We start from the raw sequence: 22,790 nt of genomic DNA on the forward strand, positions 1-22,790 counted from the left end.
AAAATGATTGTCCTTTTAAAAATCATTCATGAAGATGGTAACTACAACATTCTCCTTCACTCGGATATCTAGAACCCCACTACTGCCACTCAGTGGGGAAAAAAGTGTTTTCTTACCATACAGTCTGTCATTTGACATATTCTGTAGTTGCTATTACTAAAGTATTAGTTTCAGGTCTGCTTTGTATTTTGGTATGTGCCTGGACACACAGCGACCCTCATCAGAATCAGGATTATTTAAAAATATAAATACAAAAGACTGAAAATAAACATTTGTTTGTTGTAATTTGTGCTTGCTCAGGTGGACGGGCTGAATTCACTCCACTCAGTGAAGTCTACTCCTAACCGCTTCACTAAGACGAGCCAAGGTCGCAGCTGGAACACAGGCAACGGCTCCCCTGATGCCATCTGCTTTAACGTGGACAAGCCAGGTGTGGTGCTGGTGGGTTTCTGTGTCTATGGAGGAGGTGGCATCCATGAGTATGAACTGGAGGTTCTTGCTGATGATGTAAGTGCTATTTCTTTGTATGCTTTCTACCATGAAAGCCAATTCAATTTGTCATCAGTGATTTCATTACCAGTAATGGAAACATTCTTTAGATCTTACACTGAATGATAAATCTGATTACATTTGATGACTGCATGAATATGTTCATGCAGCTTATTATTTTCTCGTAAGCACTTAGAAGTAAAGATTTAGAAAGTAACACCTCATTACATAAATGCTGGCTTACGTCTTAGGCCCAGACTGAGCACCATGGAGACTCGACACATTCCCACAGATGGACGTCTTTAGAGCTGGTTAAAGGCACTTACAGCACTGATGACAGCCCTAGTGACATTGCAGAGATTCGTCTGGACAAGGCTGTGCCTCTGAAGGTAATTTCACTACTGTATTAACGCCAGGAAAATCATATTAAATTTGCACTTCTTAGTTTTTTTGGGACTATACCGACTACAGAAAAATTAATATTGTGTTACTAGTGCACACAGTATTTATTTAATAGGCCTCTGCCAAACAGTTGAGATGATCACAAAAATGATGCAACTTTCATGGATGATTTTTAGCTGCTAGCTTCAAGTTGACATATAGGTTAGAAAGGCTGTTTTATTAAAACCATCTACCAGTTTTTTTAAGTTTAACCCATGTCAACCGGTGGCTAAGTGGGTAGCACTGTCACCTCACAGCAAGAAGGTCCTGGGTTCGATCCTCAGGTGGGGAGGTCCGGGTCCTTTCTGTGTGGAGTTTGCATGTTCTCCCCGTGTCCACGTGGGTTTACTCTGGGTGCTCCGGTTTACTCCCACAGTCCAGACATGCAAGTGAGGTAAACTGGAGATACTAAACTGTCCATGACTGTGTTTGATATAACCTTGTGAACTGATGAATCTTGTGTAATGAGTAACTACTGTTCCTGTCATGAATGTAACCAAAGTGTAAAACATGACGTTAAAATCCTAATAAACAAACAAACAAACAAACAAACAAACTCATGTCAACCAGTAAGTAGGTACGGTCCAAACAGATTTAAATACAGCTTATTTTTACACAAATATTTAGACTCGAAATAAGCTCAATCAGACTATTAAAGGGTTAAGCTCAACCATGTTTCCTCTTTATGACTTTACCCTTGCAATTTATACTAGATCATTAAACCCACTTAACACACGTTTCACACAGGAGAGCGTGAAATATGCTGTCCGCCTACGTAACTACGGCAGTCGTACAGCTAATGGGGATGGAGGAATGACCACGGTGCAGTGTTCGGATGGAGTGACCTACACCTTTAGTACTTGCAGTCTCAGCAGTAATGGAACCAACCAGACCAGAGGCCAGATCCCTCAGGTCCTCTACTACAGGTTAGAATCTTAATCTATGTATACAATTTCAGTTTTTAAAGTGGAAATCCAAGGTTTCTTGTTACAGATTTGTGGTGAGAGTAAATGTTATCACAATGTTAAAAATGGAGGGGAAATAATAAAATGACCCCTCATTTGTATAATCGACTAGTAGAACAACTGCTAAACTACTAAACAATCGTTTAGAACATTGTATATGACACAGATTTTTGTCTCACTCTTACAGAAGTGAGTATGATGGAGATCTGCAGACTCAGCTACTAAGCAAAGCCAATGAGGAGGATAAAAACTGTAGTCGAGCTCTCTCAGTAGTTAGTGCTGTGGTTCGAGCTGCTAAGGACCTCCTGCACAGAGCTTTTGCTGTGGATGGTAAGCCTTATCCGCTGTGGCCGTGATTAATCATAATGTGCTGTTTTTGTGGGTTTATGTGGTGGCAAATTTTTTATTTATTTTTTTGCAGCTGAAGATATTCCAGAGTTGCTGAGCAACTCCAGTCTGTTTTCTATGCTGCTTCCTCTCATTCTAGCCTACATCGGCCCTGTAGCTGCTTTTGTACCAAAGGTAGGGACATTTCTTTTCTTTACCCAAAGATCTTTGTTTATTTCAGGTCTTTTTAATGGGCATTTTGATTAGTTTGTAGTTGACATTTTACAGCATATTATTATAGATTTTAGGGCACTTGGGTGTCTCTGCAGTAAATGATGCTAGCCCACTACCGCTGGGATCCAGGAGCTGGTAGCTCATCTACATACAGACATGATTGGATAGATAGATAGACAGACAGACAGATATTAGATAAATACTTTATTAATTTCAAAGCAAATCAAGGCCTCAGTAGATCAAAAGTTATAGTACACACTATAAAGATTTGAAATAGTATGCCTGGGGGGAGGGGTATTCCCAAAGCCCTGTGATTGATTGGTGTTCTGTCTGGGGCTTTCGGGTGTTGTCGCATTGCACCCAGTGATTCTACAGACCCACCACAACCCAGACCAGTATAAAGCAGGGGTAAAACATGGAAATTAATTAAATATATATATAGATTAATTTTATAATGCTTTGGGGCTGAACAGCCAGTACTTACTTGTTTGTACCTTCTTCTGTTAGGCTGCTGTGGAGGTTTTTGTATTGGTGCAGGAGCTTCTTCCTGCTGTGTCTGCTCTGAACCAAAAGTATGCACCACCTGCCTTTAATCCTAACCAGTCTACAGACAGCACCACTGGAAACCAGCCTGAGCAGGGCCTGTCTGCTTGCACCACATCCAGTCACTATGCTGTTTTAGAGAGTGACCATCCCTACAAGCAAGCTGGTGTCACCCAGTACAAGGTAACATTTCACATTAGGCTTTTTCAGGGAATACTTGAATTGAGTAAATGTTTCAGTTAATATGTAAATAATATGTCTTTAAAAAAATAAAATTGACAAATAATAACAACACTTCAATTGTAATAACACTCTTGTAAGCAGATGTAAATGATGACTTAATTGGAAACCGTGTTAAAAAAAAAAAAAACATTCTCTGTGCAGGTATTTTTCCCAGACTGTGTTCGTTGGATGACCATAGAGTTTGACCCTCAGTGTGGCACAGCTCAGCCAGAGGATGTGCTAAGGCTCCTCATTCCCACTCGAGCAATGCATTTCTCTAGTCTGAGTGGCAGACCACTCGCCCATGAAACCATCAATGCCTGGACCGAGCTGAAGAAGTTTTCCGGCTCCAACGGCTGGCCTACTAGCATTCTTGTACTGCCAGGTAGACGTTCAAATCCTTTATTCACCTGTTTGAGGATAAAACTGTTTTCAGATACTGGGACAACCCATGGCAAGCACTAGTATGAATGTATCAGTATTTAATGTGACCCTTGTGTCACCTGTATCTATGTTTTTTGTACAACCAGGTAACGAGGCCGTCTTCTCCCTGGAAACAGCATCAGATTATGTGAAAGATGAGAAAGCCTGCTTCTATGGTTTTAAATGTGTGGCTGTAGGGTATGAATTTAACCCTGGCCCTGAAGAGGTAAGTGTCATTATTAATCTGTTATTAAAAAGCTACTTTAAATACATTTCTGTAAACAAAACCAGTGTGTGCATTACATGCGTTTCCTCTGATGATATTAACCGGCCGGGTGACACCGATGAGCCAAAACATTAAAACCACTGTATGTTGCAAACTGGATCATCTCTTTCGTGGGTAACTGATGCACACTTGATAGCCTGTCCACATAATGTTGAAGAAGACAGGGTGTGAACTACTTAACCTTTTTTCATTGCTCTGATGTTTAGTCCTGATGCATGTGGACCCATTGTAGGTGCTTTTGACAGTGGACGCGTGTTGGCATGAGAACTTTCACTGGCCTGCGACTGCAGCCTCATACACAGATGGTTTTGATGCACAGTGTGTTCTAACATGTACCTTGTCAGTATTTAAATAATCTGCAGTTTGTGCCACAGTAGTGCTTCCTTCGGTCCGTACCTTCCCTGTCCTCTAGCGGCAGTGAGTCTTGGCTGCCCAACAACCTGTCGAGCTTTTACTCAGGTCTTTATGCCTGATCATATTTGCTGCATTCAACATGCACTACAGTACCTACCATCAGCACAACATGACATGCACAATTGTTAACGAAACTGTTGCTTATCGGGTGGTGCTGTGGTTTATTACTCAGTCAGGCATGATTTACGATCATGATTGACTGAAGGGGTAGTGGGTATGTGCTATGAATTGTTTTCTGGTGGAACCATACCCGCCCTGACCCTGACCAAATATTAGTTTTGATTGATTGGTGTATGTATGTATGTGTGTGTGACAATTTTTTTTATTTTTGGTTACTTTGTGTATCAGCTGTTCATGGCAGGCTCTTGTTTACAACTCTTATTAACTCTTATTATTTGTTTATGTATTTTAGGGCATCATTCAGCTGGAAAAGGAGCTGGCATATTTGGGCAGTGTGTGTGCTGCTGCCCTTATGAAGAAGGACTTAGCTTTACCAATAGGTAAAAAGTTATAGTAATAATAAAAAAGCACTACATTTCAATGTGTGAATAAATCCTTGCCTTGTGAATAATGAATGGCTTTTTTAATTTTCACTAGTACTAAGAAACCCAAAATGACAATACCATTTAAAGCATTGTATGTTACATATGTCAGCTCATAGTCTGACCTAGAATTTCATTTTAATTCTATCCTACTGTGCTTCCTAATCTATAGGAAATGAACTAGAAGAAGATTTGGAGATTCTTGAAGAGGCCTCACTTCAGGTATTGCATTAAGTTATAAATAACAAAAGAAGAAAAATAATTGTGCCACCTTACAGATCAGTAGGTTGAGATTCCATTCTGTTTCTGTGTACGTCAGGTCTGTAAGGCCCATTCAGGAATCCTGGGGAAAGGGCTGGCTCTCTCCCATTCACCTACCATTATGGAGGCACTGGAGGGCAACTTGCCCCTGCACTTGCAGAGTAATGAGCATTCCTTTCTGGAGGACTTCATCACTTGCGTGCCCAATTCAAGTGGAGGTCGTCTAGCCAGGTCAGTCATAGAATGATGAAAGTTGTTTTGTTGTGACTGACAGCTACAGTATCTGTGACATTATGGGTCTGTCCCAAAACCAAGGGCAGCTGCTTAAGTAGATAGGATTCTAACTGACATTAATAAGAAGAAGAAGTCAGATTACTGAGATGCTCTAATTATATAGTAATTTTGTCATTAGCTGCCCCTACCTACCGCTGCCTTTTTAGCTTACTAAGCTAATAGAGTTAGCCTCAGGCCATAAAAATCAATAAGCAGAGTCGACACGGCCTGCAGGCATGCCAGCTCTATCTCCCTCTGTGAAAACTGTTAAATTGTCACTGACAAACCCAAATGATTTCCACTGTAGAAAGTTTAATATAAATGTCCAACATGAATGTAATCTGTAAGTACATTAATAAAAAGACAACTATTTGCCTTTCTCTTCATCTTAAGGTGGCTTCAACCAGACTCTTACGCAGATCCTCAGAAAACTTCTCTCATCCTTAACAAAGATGACATCCGCTGTGGTTGGCCAACTACTGTTGTCGTGCAGACCAAAGACCAGTATGGGGATGTGGTACATGTGCCAAATATGAAGGTGAACCATTCTTCACAAGAATTGAATTTTCTACAGATCTATAGATCTATAGTTTTGCAGTGCTGCTTGAGAGATTTCTTCTTTAAAAACAAATCTGTTCTGTAGGTGGAGGTAAAGGCTGTGCCCGTGTCTCAGAAAAAGTCTCTACAGCAGGACAACATAAAGAAGTTTCAGCGACTCCCAGGAAGCCCCTCTAACTCAGCGTCAGGGATGGACCTCACCTTCGGAGGCCTCCCACCACCAAAACTGGAGGCCACTTATGAGCCCATGATCATTAAAGAGGCCCGCTACATTGCAATTACCATGATGAAGGTTCATTGCTGCTTTGTTACTGTGTAGGAAACTACTAGAATGAATGTGCCTTGCTTGTATGCATGTTTCATATTTGGATTGTGCTTTTGTTGCCCAGGTTTATGAGAATTATTCCTTTGAAGAGCTGCGCTTTGCATCACCCACTCCTAAGAGGTAAATGTGGGTAAAATAAAGTTTAAAATATGGGTTCTTTCTGATGAATGGCAGCACTTTCATCACTGCTTTATGTTTTCATTAGGCCTAGTGAGAACATGCTCATCAGGGCTAACACAGATGGCACCTACAGTGCAAACTGGACTCCTGGTGCTGTGGGGCTCTACACTATCCATGTCACAATAGACGGCATTGAGATTGGTAAGTTGTTATTTGATTTACAGTGGGCAGAACCACTCAGACAGTCATTGCCGTGCTTACCCTCACTTTCCACAAACACCTCGACCCAGTTTCACTTGGTTTGGGAAAGAGCTTGAAAAGAACATCAGGGACAAAATAATTACACAGCAACGATTGAAATGCAGGCTGCACAGTGGCGTAGCGGGTAGCGTTGTCGCCTCACAGCAAAAGTGACCAGAAATTGATTCTCTGGCTGGGCCACCAGGGTCTTTTCTCTCTGGTTCTCCCTGTGTCCGTGTGCTTCCTTCCAGGGTGTTTCCTACCTTTCACCCGATGAATCAAACCCACCATGACCCTGACCTGGATAAAGTGATGGTAAAACAGACAATGAACGAATGAATAATGCATTAAAGCACCAAATGTGTGTTTTCCAGCTTTTGATTTCAAGTAATTATATAATTTGTATTACATTTACCTTACAAGTATCAAAAAATCAAAACCTACATTATTAAAGGAGTCTAGTAGAAATATTTATTTAAAATGCTATTTAAGGTGAAACTTGTGCTCTTCACGGTCTTCACTGATGACAAACACGACTATAATAAAGCTCTAGTGCCGTACCTCTAATTTTAAATCATGTATCATTGAAATATCTGAGCAGTTAATAAAGTCAAAGTGCACTGTACAGTATATTGCAGTGTAATATGCCATACCAGTAATGTGGGATTCAGGGTTCGAATCTCAACAGTGCTATTGGCTTTGCTAGCCTAAAACTGTAAAGTCTTTAAAAATGAATGGTTGCCGTTTAAAAGAATTTGGCAACATTTTCATACCTGATGTCCAAGCACATGCTTATAAAATTGCGAAATGTTTCAGTAAAGCTTGGCACACACCGCTGCCCACTTATTTTTGGTTTTGTTTAGTTCACTTGCTCTGGCATTGAGGGTAGCACAGTGGCTTAGTGGGTAGCAAGAAGGTCCTGGGTTCGATGAAGCGGTCCGGGTTCTTTCTGTGTGGAGTTTGCAAGTTCGCCCAGTGTCTGTGTGGGCTTCCTCAGGGAGCTCTGGTTTCCTCCCACAGTCCAAAGACATGCAAGTGAGGTGAATTGCACATACAAAACTGTCCATGACTGTGTTTGACTTTGAGACTTGAACTGATGAATCTGGTGTAATCAGTAACTACCTGTCCTGTCATGAATGTAACCAAAGTGTGTAAAACATGATGTTAAAATCCTAATAAATAAATAATGGCATTAGTGTAGGCAAGCAATGCTCCTAAAGTTCATTGTGATTCTGTCTAGGGCTGGACACATCTTGTTTGATGACTGTGCTGATAGCCAGGGTTTTTTTTTTTGTTACAGATGCTGGTCTGGAGGTTGAAGTAAAAGATCCACCAAAAGGCATGATTCCTCCAGGCACGCAGATGGTTAAGCCCAAAGCTGAACCCCAGCCAAGCAAGGTGAGACTCTAGTTAACTCCAGACAGAAGATTGATTTCTAGACCTGATTGTTTTAGCCATGGAGGAATTCTCATTAGTCTTATCTCTGTTTCGATTTTCCATCAAAGCTTGAGAGTTGAAACTAAAGTTTGAGGTCCTGATTTGTAGGGAGCGCATTTTTCTTTCATGCCATGTTAACCTAATTATACACTGGGAAACGAGCAACACTGCTGAGCAGAATCACTTGTTATTTTGGGCCTTCCTGTTAATTCTCAGAGATTATTTTTTAGAATGGAGCAGTTCTCACTTTGTCTGCGGTGTATCCCTTCTGATATGCGTCTCGTGCTCTTGTGATCTGAGGTGCTTGCTTTCCTGCCGTCTGCTTGCCTGTCTCACTGTCTCCCCGTCTCCCCGTCTCTCTCTCTCTCTCTCTGCTTCTCTCAGGTGCGCAAATTTGTCGCCAAGGACAGCGCAGGGCTGCGTGTGCGTAGTCACCCCTCTCTGCAGAGTGAACAGATAGGCATAGTCCAAGTCAATGGCACCATCACTTTCATTGACGAGGTAAACCAATCTAGACTAGGGATACATGATCTTATGTGATGGTTTCAAGTGCTGTTGTTTTCTCTCGTGTCTTTATCTAATCATCAGCCTGGTGACAGTAATTGACTTTGAAGGGGCGATGTGTTCTTAAATTAAATCTACATCAAAAAGCCTTTTCAAATCATTTCTGCCGCTCCAATCTTTTCTTTTTCTTTGCTTGACCAATGCGGGAGACTTTGAGGCTGCAGTTCTATTTTAGCTTTACCCAAAGTTCTTTTGTTTTAATCATAGTTCACCTTTGATAATCTGTAAGACAGTAGCATTGATATACTTAAACTCTCTAGATTTATTCAGCCATAGTAAAGCCATGTAAAGTCATGGTACTTTTGACCGAACCTCTGCAGCCTCTAAGGATCGTGCAAGGGCTTGTTAGCAGAAACAGGAAGCATGGCTCTGCTCTGTTGCTTGTTTCCCATAGATCCACAATGATGATGGTGTGTGGCTCAGACTGAATGATGAGACTGTAAAGAAGTATGTTCCCAACATGAATGGGTACACTGAAGCCTGGTGCCTCTCTTTTAACCAACATCTGGGCAGAAGTCTTCTGGTCCCTGTCGATGTAAGTATAGTCCTCCGTTTCGTAGACAAGCAGGAGCTCTTAGGCTGCTTGTGTGACATTAAGGGTTCTGCTTCATAAATCAAAGGCTAACTGGAGAACTGTGTCTTAAATGATGCGATCCAAGTTCTCAAGTGCATCTGCAAACGTCGTGCTAGCATGAAGCACCTCTTTAAAGGGGGCCTATACTATACTGCTGTACAAAATGTACAAATAAATTAGAACAAATGTTTATTCACCTTTATCATCGTGAGATCAAAACATGGACAAAATGTGTGAAGGTTGGCTCAGCACTTTGCTAATAGTGCAAACCAAATAATATAAGTAGCTACCTCATAATAAATAATCCAACGTGGGTGCTCTGGTGGCCTAACAGTCTTAACACGCCTGCACACCACTGCAGAGTGTTCAAACTCGCGAGTCTGAATCTGTGCAGAGCCACCGACCGGTCCTAGTGTCCTTAGAAACCCAATTGTTTAATGGAGGGGAGGTCGGACAAGGGTCACTTTCTGCTGCCGCTGCGATATGCACACTTTGACTGGTCTGGGCGCCTGTGTGAGTGAGGAGGGGATGTCACATAGAGCTTTGTGTGCGAACCCAACACTGGTGGGTGATAAGAATTGGACATGTGGGTGTGGTGATCTGTCTCTCCTTGATCAGATTGGGGATTTACAATTAGGAATTGGAAATGAATAGACTAGGGAGATTAATATGGGGGAAACTCGATCAATACATTTAAAGATCAAACATTGAATGATTTAATTACAACTACTTACAGGTTGCAAACCCTTTCCATTATTAAGTCTGGTTTATAAACGTTACAGACTTAAATTTATTTTAATGTCTTGATTCTGTCAGATCAATTTCTATGAAACATTTTCTTTTTTACAGCCAGAATAATCACTAGCATTTATTTCAGGCCAAGTGGTTAGAACTGTGGGTCTATGTTGTACATTTATTAGGTAGATATCAGTGAGCAGGTAAATTTGGCGGTTAGAAAATTTCAATAATTGACATTCTGTAAGTATACTTTGTGTACCACATGAACCACACTGAGTTGTTTTACCAGTTTTATGTCCAAATAAAATTCAGATTTTTATGATATGTCCCCTTTAAGGCCAGCATTCTTGCATGCTTTAATCCATTAGTTCAACACAGCTGCAGCCAACGAGTTGCTGAGGTTGCTCTCAGTCTGACTGGTTATGTCTGTTTACAGTTGTATTGAGCAGCAACAATGCTGGTGAACTTAATCATTATTGTAGTGCACTAAAAATTTCATTATTGTTTCCCTATTTTTATCCAAACAAAGCCTTGTTAAAATAGAGATACAGTAATCCCTCCTCGATTGCGGGGTGAAAGGTGAAAATCCGCGAAGTAAAAACCATGTGTTTATATGGTTATTTTCATAACCCGATTCCATCGGGTTTAGCGTTTAGCATCTTGTCATTAAAACCAATGGATTGAGGTAGCATGTCAATATAACATCTCCTTTCATGTACCGATTACGGTTACATTTCCTGACAAGCCCGAACTTGCAAATAAAAACACTCGGTACAAGTTTATACAAGTTAAAAATCAGTAATATTTTATTTACGTTTTAAAAGAACTCCATTCGTTTGTCCGCACCGTCAGCCATGTTTATTTTTCTGTGAGAGAAGAGCACCCGACCCGCAATGAATTCTGGGATTGCCTTGATCACTAAGGCAGCGTCGGATGCTCACTCGTTTTTGAGTGAAAATAACGTTGAAATGTTGAAGGATTTGGAACAGCCTCCTTATCGGAAGCGCACAGGATGACGTGAAATGCGTCTATGTAGAGAGCTTCCTAGCTTTTCGAACACACCCCTTGTCTGCAGAAATCCACGAACCAGCGAAAAATCCGCGATTTATATTTAGACATGCTTGCATATAAAATCCGCGATAGAGTGAAGCCGCAAAAGTCGAAGCGCGATATAGCGAGGGATTACTGTACACAGGAAAATAGGGAGAATAAAAAATGTCTGGAAAAAAAGCTGTTTAAAAAAAAAAAAGGGGGGAAAAACACTTGAACCAGTTGCATTAAAGGAACAAAACTAGGTTGTTGCTAGTTGCAGACAGACACCACCCCCATCTAATCTAAAATACGACTCATATAATGATCGTTAGCTTGTTCTTGGCTTCTTTGTTCAGTTAAACCTACATTGAGGACTGTAAAAAGTGTGTCTGCAGGTTGATATGTAGAAACAAGGAAAAACAAAAATGACTAACGTGCCAATAGCTCCCTCCTTGTGGAGAAACTTTCAACAGCTAATTATGAGTATGCGAATGAGAGAATAACAAACCAGTTCATTAATGTGTCTTGCATCTAAAATTGTAATACATTTTGTGACGAATACAAACAGCCCAGCCACTGCGAGGTGTACTTCTCAATGCATATCAGTGTCAGTCCCAAGAGCATCCGGTGTAAAACTGCCAAAGCATGAATGATCCACTGTGGTGACCCCTAAATATGGGAGCAGCCGACTTATTGTTTAGGGTACTTTAATTAGGAATCTTGGGGAGAACAGCATGACACACCACTGTTTTGTCTTTTTTTGGAAGATTGTTAATTTTGTTGTTTTTGAATTGAATTTTATTGGAGCTTTGATCTTCTATTCTTACACCTTAATTCATTTCTAAGCCCTAATACAATACATGTGTGTTTCAGGAAAATAACAAATCAATACTTGTATTAATACATCTTCCAATCATTAGCTAAATTAGCTCTCTTCCAAAAAGAAAAATCCACATCAGCAGCACCCTTACTGCATCTTAGAAGTGATTTCCTACAGTGATTATAATGTTCTTGCTCAGAATACCTTTAGAACTAGGTAAGGAGTAAGGGATATCACTGTTTGGTTATGGATGACCTTGTCTTGTTTCACTGAGGTGAGTTGTTAAAAGGAGTGACAGATGCGTATGGCTTGGCTGATCCTTTCCTTTTTATTTATTTTTGTCATCTGAAAATCTTCATTGTAATTATAACAGTATATGTGTAGTATTACAGATGCATGTTTTTGGTAACTGGTGTCTATGGGAGGACTCAGGATGATAAGTTGTGCATGCTTAGAAAATATTTTGCCTCTACATAAGTAATGCCTTTTGTTTTACCTTTAATTAATTATATTTGTATATTAAATGTGTTCAGGTTATGGCTTTGTAGTTCAGAGGTTACTTGCATGATGTAAAGACAGACTTATGGCTGCAATAGACTAGACTACTTCTTTTTATATACATAAGTAGTAGATAGACAATGCAGTAATTCTGAATAGCTGATTTGGCCTGTTGCTTGGGGGACACAGCACCAAGTTAGAACCATGTTGGTTGGCCTGATGTCTGAGGAAAGGCTTTTAGAGGAAAGGCTTAAATGTAATGTTTTGTACTTGTTGCTGCTCTGCTTGAGAGATTGACTTGTCACCTTTGGTTTTGCAGGAGGCCAAGCCCCAGTCAGATGAGTGTATAAGGCAGACCAATGGCCGCCCATCCCATGAAGCTTCCATGCGCAGTGTGGACAGGGCTGGCCCGGGTGGTGGCCCAGGTTTTTATAAGGTAGTGAAGACGGGGCCCTCGGGTCACAACATCCGAAGCTGCCCAAACCTTAGAGGTATCCCCATTGGGATGTTAGTTCTGGGGAACAAAGTCAAGGCAGTAGGCGAGGTATGGACTACCACCTGTGTGTTTTTTGGCTGCTAGTAAATCACCTAGTTTCTTGCTTTATTATTAGTGCTGCAGACACTGTACTACCAGTTTCCTTTCCCTCTCTGTATCTTATAAAATAGAAGTGTGTGATATTTTTTTTTTTTTTTTACCAAACGATACTTGATATGCCTCTGGTGTGGACGTTTTCTGCTGATTGAAATAAAGTCTAATGAAAACATGCATGGCTTCAGCTTTTGCTTCTCTTCTCACTCTTAACAGGCCAATGCAACTTTTTGGAATGCTTAGTGACTAATATGCCAACTTCAGTCGTTTTGATATGCCATGTTTCCTGCATTATGCTCAAACCAAAAGCTGAAGTCATCTGTGATTACCTTTGCCCACTCAAAATTGTGAATTCCCCCCTCATGGTCTGGCATAGAGGTGGCTGATTGTTCCTTTAACCCTGCTTAGTCTGTCTAGAGGGTGTGGTGTGTCATGCTTTTCTCTAATTCCTCCTTAAAATTAATCACATTTGTACACATTAATCACATGTGTATATGTATATATATATATATATATGTATATGTGTGTATATACTGTGTATATATATATATATATATATATATATATATATATATATATATATATGTATATAAATATACAGATAAACAGATAAAACAGATAAATTCTGTCTGTCTGTCTATCCATTCATCCGTCTCTATCCCTCTTTCTCTCTGTCTTTATCTCTATATATCTATCTCTGTATCAGGTGATTAACTCTGAGGGCACCTGGGTGCAGCTGGACAAGAACAGCGTAGTTGAGTTTTGTGAGAGTGATGATGGAGAGGCCTGGTCCCTTGCCCGAGACAAAGGAGGAAACCAGTATCTGCGCCATGAAGAAGGTAACACCAGTCATTGATAAAAAAAAAGGCCATATATGATGTTGTAACCTTGCTTGCTTCAGTAAGTGACATCAAACTCAATTTAAAATTTTCAAATGGAAATCTTTTTCAAGGATTTTATCTCAAAAGTCACTGTGTTAACCTGCTTTCCTTTAACAGAGCAAACCATCCTGGAGCATAGTGCTCAGACTCCTCCCCCAAGTCCATTCTCAGTGCAGACCTTCAGCAGGAATATGGACAGCACTGGAGCTCAGGGCTTCGATTATGGTATCACTAACAGTAAAGGTGAGCTTAAGCACCGTATATTGGCCAGTAAGATTTATCAGCCTGCTCAACGCTGCATAACAAATCAGCATTTTTTCAAACCTCTGTATGTTATTTTGTACTCATTTCTCATTGACATTGTTCTCTCATAATCAGAAATGTCAGGATTTGTACACACATTTGTAGAATAAGCACAGTACATGCATCATTTACCCTCTTAATTTTAAAATTGTATGCATGTTGGCATAGGTATATGTATTTATATTTTCTTGGTCCTGCTACAAGACATAAAACCACATAGGTTTTTTTCCTAGCTAACATAGGAATTCTGATAAATCCACCAGCTTTTAATATTTCAAGTGTAACGTTTTGTGTGTGGATACAATTGCTATATAGTTTTTGTTTTTTAAATCCAGTATTTAATAAATATGCAATTATACACACATATATAAATAAAGTTAGTTGTAATACTAAAATTTATTCAGACATCACCTTTGACTGTCATAGTACACATAGCTACCATAATTCAATTCAACCTTGATATACAGGGGTTGGACAAAATAACTGAAACACCTGGTTTTAGACCACAATAATTTATTAGTATGGTGTAGGGCCTCCTTTTGCGGCCAATACAGCGTCAATTCGTCTTGGAAATGACATATACAAGTCCTGCACAGTGGTCAGAGGGATTTTAAGCCATTCTTCTTGCAGGATAGTGGCCAGGTCACTACGTGATGCTGGTGGAGGAAAACGTTTCCTGACTCGCTTCTCCAAAACACCCCAAAGTGGCTCAATAATATTTAGATCTGGTGACTGTGCAGGCCATGGGAGATGTTCAACTTCACTTTCATGTTCATCAAACCAATCTTTCACCAGTCTTGCTGTGTGTATTGGTGCATTGTCATCCTGATACACGGCACCGCCATTGGATGCACATGGTCCTCCAGAATGGTTCGGTAGTCCTTGGCAGTGACGCGCCCATCTAGCACAAGTATTGGGCCAAGGGAATGCCATGATATGGCAGCCCAAACCATCACTGATCCACCCCCATGCTTCACTCTGGGCATGCAACAGTCTGGGTGGTACGCTTCTTTGGGGCTTCTCCACACCGTAACTCTCCCGGATGTGGGGAAAACAGTAAAGGTGGACTCATCAGAGAACAATACATGTTTCACATTGTCCACAGCCCAAGATTTGCGCTCCTTGCACCATTGAAACCGACGTTTGGCATTGGCACGAGTGACCAAAGGTTTGGCTATAGCAGCCCGGCCGTGTATATTGACCCTGTGGAGCTCCCGACGGACAGTTCTGGTGGAAACAGGAGAGTCGAGGTGCACATTTAATTCTGCCGTGATTTGGGCAGCCGTGGTTTTATGTTTTTTGGATACAATCCGGGTTAGCACCCGAACATCCCTTTCAGACAGCTTCCTCTTGCGTCCACAGTTAATCCTGTTGGATGTGGTTTGTCCTTCTTGGTGGTATGCTGACATTACCCTGGATACCGTGGCTCTTGATACATCACAAAGACTTGCTGTCTTGGTCACAGATGTGCCAGCAAGACGTGCACCAACAATTTGTCCTCTTTTGAACTCTGGTATGTCACCCATAATGTTGTGTGCATTGCAATATTTTGAGCAAAACTGTGCTCTTATCCTGCTAATTGAACCTTCACACTCTGCTCTTACTGGTGCAATGTGCAATTAATGAAGATTGGCCACCAGACTGGTCCAATTTAGCCATGAAACCTCCCACACTAAAATGACAGGTGTTTCAGTTATTTTGTCCAACCCCTGTATATACACCATAAGTCAAAAAAGGGACCTCTGTGCCTTTGCCTTTCAAATTTCTTTCACTGTTGCACAGCCAGATCACAATGTATATTTAAACTGATTTTGGGCTAAGTCCACTTTCCCTAGAAATTTGACATATTGACTGATTGTCTACAGTTGATTATATGCCCAGTCAGTAGCTGGGGTTTGGAGACTGTTGTTCTAAAACTTTTACAAGAGTAAGCACATCAGATTTAATCAGAACCTACCTTGTTATTGTAGCATGTTACTACCGACCTTGGGTAGTTAGCAACATATCCTCAGGTACCTCGGGTAGGAATATATTTTTGTTAAAACAATAAAAATATCTGACTTTCTTAGTATTTTACCTTAGTTGTAAAATATTATATTATTGTCAAGGATTATTATTAATGATATTGTTTACTTGGATATGCAAATGCTGTTGAACTATATGGATACAAATAGCAAAAGTTAAAAAAAAAAGCCATATTTCTTACTTATGTAAGTGCTACTACCTGAGGATCATCTGAATAAGATTTGCAACTTGTTTAAATTTCACTTTATTCATGTCTAACAATCCAATCCTCATCTAACCACACATTGCCTAGAATTACTATGTGTTGTACAATAACAAGTAATAAGTTCTGGTATCCTTTAATGCAGTTCTTGGTACAGTCATATTCGGGTGGGGAAAAGGAGCTAACAAGCGTTATCATATTAACTAAGTATTTGCTTTTCTTTCTGTGCTGTGCATGCTCATATGTATTGTGTGTCATGGCTAACATCAGTGCCATGTCGAGCCATCACTGTGTGCATGAGCGTAACACTGTGTGCTACAGTCTGGTCTTACCAATTTCTACCCTTCTGTTTATCTTAGTGGTGAATTCGGGTTCAAGCCTGGCCCTGCCATGCATTCTTGCTGCTGAGTGGCTCTCATAGGCCTATGCTAAGCAGCATGATGAATTGATTCATTACAACTTAATGATCAAACATTAAGATGACAATTTTTTGGTGTGGGTTTCAATAGTGACTCCAAAAACAATTTGCAAGCGATGAAAGAAAAGCCAAGCCGATATTGCAACAGCCAATACCTAGGCCAGGGCCTTGTATACTTCACCTTACCTGAGGTGTGGATGTTGTAGACCCGCCTTACTGACTTTCCTGTGATTTAACTAACTTAATAACACTCATCTCCACTGTCAGTGAGGCTGTTGATGAAACTAACATTAAACATTTTAATCTCCTTTCAAAGTTAAATCCTGGGTAATTACCTGGTTCCCTGTACTGGTAATTTCCCAACTTTGTATAATTCACACATGCACCCTTCACTTGATCATTTACCGGGTTGCACCCATTTACAAACAAAAGACCCAATACACAACAGATAGGACATGCCTGATGCCGTGGAATTTGAGTTCATCTTTACTCTAGTTACGTTTTTCACGGCTGAGTAAGCACATTACAAGACTGTGACTGTCCGTCCTGCTCAGTTTTATTATTAGATTACTTCTGAATGGGGGCAAAAAGGGGTAATGTCTTTCATGCTGGATAATTTAGTTCTATTCCATTACATTACTTTAGTCATAGGTCTTAAATATGAATTGATATGAGGGGTGAATATCTCACCTTGTTCTATGAGACGAGATGATTTGTGCTTTATTTGTACAATATGGACACAATACCAGAAAGCTCTCATATTGTCAGCTCACAAAATAAACCATAACCAAAATCTTTGTCCAAGGTTTAATTGTGGATGACGTATAAAAAATAAAAATGATTAAAAAATTTTTTTTATTACAGGCTTTAAGTTAGCCATTATGTTTCTCGCATGGATGCAATAGAAATAAAGCACTCTAGTTCGCTATTATAATGACATGTATGGAAATAATATCTAATTCAAAAAGAAACTTGTCTTTTTGTTACTCTGCTAATGTTGTAAACTACCTGCATGTGTGCCAGTTTGTCTTAACCAATAATGTCACCCCGTAATTTAATAGGTCTCGACCCGGTTAATTCACTTGTTTACTCTGGGGTGCATTTAAACTGAATCCCTACCCGGTAAATTCCCAGGCAAAAGTGCATATGTGAAAAGGGTTTTTGAATCCTATCGTAAAACCTTTAGTCTTCCCATTGTCTTCCACATTACAGGTGTCCGGCTGAGTGCCATACTGAATTCCGTTCAGTCTGGGCCTTTCCTCCCAGCTCCTTCCATATTTGAGCAAGCCGCCAAACCTCCCTCTTCCCCTGTCCACAGCCCTTTTGTGTTTGGACAATCCCTTTCCCAGCAGCCTCAGCCACAACCACAGCTTCTGAGTAAGTCTAAGTCTGGCCATCTGTATGACAGTGATGGTGCTTGCTTTCACAGATGCACAAGGCTTAGTATTTATGTTTTGCTTTTAATATTTCATTTTCCATTTGAAGTGTTTGTGTGCGCCTTAGCCTTAAGCCAACTTTTTTTCTGCCTGCTGCTATTGTGCGTGTGTATGTGTGTGTGTATATATATATATATATATATATATATATATATATATATATATATATATATATATATATATATGTGTGTGTATATATATATATATATATATATATATATATATATATGTGTATATATATATATATATATATATATATATATATATATATATATATATATATATATATATATATATATATATCCCTTTTACTTGTTACACATTTTGAGCATCTTTAATTACATATTTTAAATCTATATTCTTTAATCTGTACTTGAGGTGTTTTATAGATTTATACAGTAGGACACTAGATGTCTTTCAGACTAAACCTTTGAAAATACCAGACATTTTTTAATAAATATGTCTGTAGTACAATTCTCAATGTATGGGTTGATTTTAAACATTTTTATTTATTTTTTTGCTTATTATTTAGTTGTTACATATTGTTTTAGATTTACAAGCTAAAGTTAATATAAGACAACGACAATCTAAGTAAAGCAAAATAAAGTTAATGTGTTTTAAACACCAACTGGACCATTTTGATGGATTCATTTTGATAAGTAATGGGTTATATGCACATGTTCCTTTGCAATACGGGTCAGTTATTTCGCTTCTGATGCTCGAATCCTACTGTTATAGCCTACTCATTAAAAAAACTAGTGGTGGCATTTTTACTCGATCGTTTTAAGACTTGCCCAGACTTAGTCAACTATATTATTCAGATCATTCAAGCATTATGCCATAATCAGTGATTAAAACGGATAAGGGCTTTAAACCATACATTTCTATCTATAATGATCCAAATATGTTGGCTCTTAATGTGTTTGTGTAACAGGCAGGTTCTTTAATCATCAGAGTGATCACACAAACAATTACAGCATATGTCACAGTTCATTTTGTTTTCACTGGACATTCATGCCTTGCAGCAATCACAGTAACTGTAAAGAGCAATCTATTTTTCACCAGTTAATATCAAATAAATTAAGTAAAAAAAATGACCTGCATTGTAAATAAACTGTAAATAAAATAAAGCAAGTAAATATTGGTGTGATTAGGGTAAATAAGGCAGAAGTAGGCTTGTTATTTAAAAGTAAAGGTTTGTAATATATCATAATAAGTGCTTTTATTTTGGTGTATGTGGGTTTTTATTCACAAATACAGCAACAAGGTTAGCCTCGCATCCTCACTCTTTGCTCAGAATTGCTTTGAGATTGATCTTAAATCGCTCTTGAGCTAAAACTCCTAGCTAGACTTTTCTAGGCTTATAGGAGTGCTCTGAGAGGATTCTTTAAGCTTTATTAATACGACAAAGCCCTCTTATGTGACTCATGTAAAAAAAAAAAAAAAAAAAAAAAAAAAAAGGGCCACAGATCCTCCAGTTATTAGAAACGTGTTGCTGACAAATAGGCCTTATTATTCAGGGCAATTAGATTTAGAGAAGATAGAATTAGAGAAATGTGTTGCATAACTTTTTGCTTTTATTAAATAAAAATTGTGAGTCATGTCCTCGTCTTTTGTTTAATCGAAGGATTGTATGAAATGATTTAAAGTTACATATAGAAATAGAGAAAGTAAGAGGCTGCGTGGGCATTTGTTGAGCTCTTAAACCACTGCATGTACTCACAGCCATTGCATTAGTTACTGCTTTATTTCTTTATCATCAGTGCCTATATTCTTTCTTTGCCTTTATGTTTTCTTTTTTCCACTCTTTACTCCTTTTATCTCTCATGTTCTTTTGTTTTCTTTCTTTCTTCGGTCAAATCTTGCTTACTCTCCTTGCAACTGTTTTCTGCTGTAGATGCTTCATCATGCAGCCTTTCTTCAAATGAGCGTGTGCACAAAAGCAGTGCGACTGGGTCTGGCACCGCTCTCTCATCTCTTACTCTCAGGCAAAAGGGTGGGTAATGCATGCCTTCTCTTAGGAGCACTGGGTCACTTGGTAATGGGTCACTCTTCGATGCCTTTAATGCTTTATTCGAACTTGGAGGTGCTTGAAAATTAAGCAAATTGTAAAATTGAAAGACATCGTTCAGCAGATACTTGCCATTATCGTTCATGTCATTTTTATTTTATTTTCTATTCTTTTAGTCCCTGCTGTTATACATTTTTACCTGTTTTACTTATCAGCAATCATCTTTAACTTTGACATTTTGTTTTCTTTTTCTTTACCCCCTCCCTCCCCAATGCACACTAACAAAGCTTATGTTTAATAGAATTATTTCATACATATTTGTATCTCTTCCAATTTGTAACCAATGATTTATTATATTTAGGTGAGAAGGGAAACGAAACCACTCGATCCATGTCTCCAGCAAGCAGGCACCATCATGAAGGCCGCTCTTCCAAAGGAGATAGCCGTTCCAGCCGCACTACTGACCAGGGCAAAAATAAGTCCATTGATAGCTTGTCTGCTAGCGAGGCTCTGAGCCTTAAATCAGACACAGGAAAACTGCGCTCCGACTCCCACAGCCGCTCCCATTCACCCAACCACAACACTCTACAGGCCCTGAAGGCAGAAGGGAAGACATCAGGTCACCGGTCTGAGTCGCCAAACCCTGGCTCACGTTCCTCCTCACCCAAACAGAAAATCAGTACCTCAGGCAGGTCGAGCCCCTCTAGCACGGGTTCCCCACGTTCCTCCTCTCCACATGATAAAAATGTCCCACTGAAAGTCTGTCCCTCCTCCAAGGCCCATCTAGACCCTCCTCGTGAGAGGTCCAAATCTGACTCCTACACCCTGGACCCTGATGTTCTGAGAAAGAAAAAGCTACCCCTGACTGAACCAATAAGAGGCAGGTCTACATCTCCCAAATCAAAACTCTCACCCAAAGATGACACGGGTGAAGGTGATGATGCTGAAAACTGTACTCCGTCCGCCCATGTTGTCCAGGAGAATCTCCATAGTGAAGTAGTAGAAGTGTGCTCTTCCAGCACCCTTTTGTCCAACGATGAAGCCAATGATGAAAATTCAGAATTAGCTAATGCTGAAGAAGGCTCGTCCAAAGTACATTTTAGTATCGGAAAGGCACCAGTCAAGGAGGAATCAGAAAGTCGATCCTCGCCCAAGGTCAGCCGCAAGACCTCCAGCAGGCATGCACGCCCCAAAAAGGACAAATCAAGCCCACTCTTTAAAGGTGACAGTGCTCGTCATACTGAACCCGCCAAGCAAGCCATGTCACCCTCTGTGGCTGAATGTGCCAGGGCTGTGTTTGCAGCCTTCCTATGGCACGAGGGCATTGTGCACGATGCCATGGCCTGCTCCTCCTTCCTGAAGTTCAACCCTGAGCTGACCAAAGAACATGCACCTATTCGAAATTCACTCAGCGGCCAGCAGAATGCGGATGAAAGGGAGAGCAAGCAGAAGAATCGTCACTCTCTGGAGATCTCCTCTGCTCTTAACATGTTCAACATATCACCACATGGACCTGACATCTCCAAGATGGGCAGCATTAATAAGAACAAGGTTCTGTCCATGCTTAAGGAGCCACCACTGCCTGAGAAGTGTGAGGATGGAAAAGGTGAGGTCTCCTATGAGGTGACGAGCCATTCCACATTGAGGTCAAAGTCTATTCTGCCCCTCACTCTTCAACACCTTGTTGCTTTTTGGGAGGATATCTCTATGGCAACTATTAAAGCTGCCACACAGAATATGATCTTTCCCAGCCCTGGTTCCAGTGCTATTTTGAAAAAGAAGGAAAATGAAAAGGACAACAAAAAGGCTAAGAAGGAAAAGAAGAAGAAGGAGAAAGCAGAGGTTCGCCCCAGAGGGAACCTGTTTGGGGAGATGGCGCAGTTGGCCATGGGAGGCCCAGAGAAAGACACTATCTGTGAGCTTTGTGGAGAGTCTCACCCCTACCCTGTTACCTACCACATGAGGCAAACCCACCCAGGTATAACACATTTTGTTTTTTTGTTATACATACTGTATATTTTTTATAGTATTAGATAGGAAAAGAAACTGGTGTAATCTTCATGATAATAAACAAAGGCATTCCTTCTAAACTAATTTTTAATTTTAATATAAATTTAAGTTAAAAACTATTTTAGCTCAATTTTTTAGATTAGTATTTAGAAGTAGTTAAACCTGTTTTAGATTCAGTATTGGTAGCATCTTAATGATTCCAGCTTGTTGTTATTCAACTATATGTTGCTATTAACTATTGTACACAACAAGAACCTCAGTTTACTTATTTAAAATAATGGTTACCATGGCAACCATTTGTGTTTTTGCTAAACAGCAGCAGCCGACAATATTGTAACACAAGATAAAATGTTTACCACTAAGGATAGAATTTAATTTAGAACTTGTATCTGGGGCACTCAGGTGGCGCAGCAGTAAAACATGCTAGCACACCAGAGATGACATCTCTAATGACATCTCTAACTCATTGGTTCGAATCTCAGCCCTGCTACCGGCAGGCTGGGCACCTACACGGACAGTGATTGGCTCGTTCGCAGGGAGGGTGCCAGAGGGGAATCCTCATAACTGATGCAATTGTGACCTGTGCTGG

At 40.0% G+C, this 22,790-nt stretch overlaps 1 protein-coding gene across 11 annotated transcripts in view; it reads left to right on the top strand.

Moving 5' to 3' along the window:
- Positions 1-22,790, top strand: part of mycbp2 (MYC binding protein 2) — an 88,001-nt gene that overhangs the window by 46,264 nt on the left and 18,947 nt on the right. For 4 of the 11 annotated variants that reach the window (XM_063006012.1, XM_063006015.1, XM_063006013.1 and 1 more), the window contains 24 exons: positions 301-507; positions 741-878; positions 1,678-1,856; positions 2,083-2,225; positions 2,317-2,417; positions 2,964-3,182; positions 3,384-3,606; positions 3,752-3,870; positions 4,757-4,844; positions 5,059-5,108; positions 5,206-5,378; positions 5,814-5,958; positions 6,064-6,270; positions 6,368-6,423; positions 6,509-6,624; positions 7,964-8,061; positions 8,485-8,601; positions 9,059-9,199; positions 12,646-12,870; positions 13,622-13,754; positions 13,914-14,039; positions 17,957-18,121; positions 20,078-20,176; positions 20,553-22,169. In XM_063006012.1, coding sequence (XP_062862082.1) covers positions 301-507; positions 741-878; positions 1,678-1,856; positions 2,083-2,225; positions 2,317-2,417; positions 2,964-3,182; positions 3,384-3,606; positions 3,752-3,870; positions 4,757-4,844; positions 5,059-5,108; positions 5,206-5,378; positions 5,814-5,958; positions 6,064-6,270; positions 6,368-6,423; positions 6,509-6,624; positions 7,964-8,061; positions 8,485-8,601; positions 9,059-9,199; positions 12,646-12,870; positions 13,622-13,754; positions 13,914-14,039; positions 17,957-18,121; positions 20,078-20,176; positions 20,553-22,169 — 4,885 coding nt within the window. The remainder of the gene's footprint in view (positions 1-300; positions 508-740; positions 879-1,677; positions 1,857-2,082; positions 2,226-2,316; positions 2,418-2,963; positions 3,183-3,383; positions 3,607-3,751; positions 3,871-4,756; positions 4,845-5,058; positions 5,109-5,205; positions 5,379-5,813; positions 5,959-6,063; positions 6,271-6,367; positions 6,424-6,508; positions 6,625-7,963; positions 8,062-8,484; positions 8,602-9,058; positions 9,200-12,645; positions 12,871-13,621; positions 13,755-13,913; positions 14,040-17,956; positions 18,122-20,077; positions 20,177-20,552; positions 22,170-22,790) is intronic. The other 7 variants (XM_063006016.1, XM_063006014.1, XM_063006018.1 and 4 more) reach the window with 7 other exon arrangements.

The sequence above is a fragment of the Trichomycterus rosablanca genome, chromosome 12, assembly GCF_030014385.1.
Source record: "Trichomycterus rosablanca isolate fTriRos1 chromosome 12, fTriRos1.hap1, whole genome shotgun sequence".
Lineage (NCBI taxonomy): Eukaryota > Metazoa > Chordata > Actinopteri > Siluriformes > Trichomycteridae > Trichomycterus > Trichomycterus rosablanca.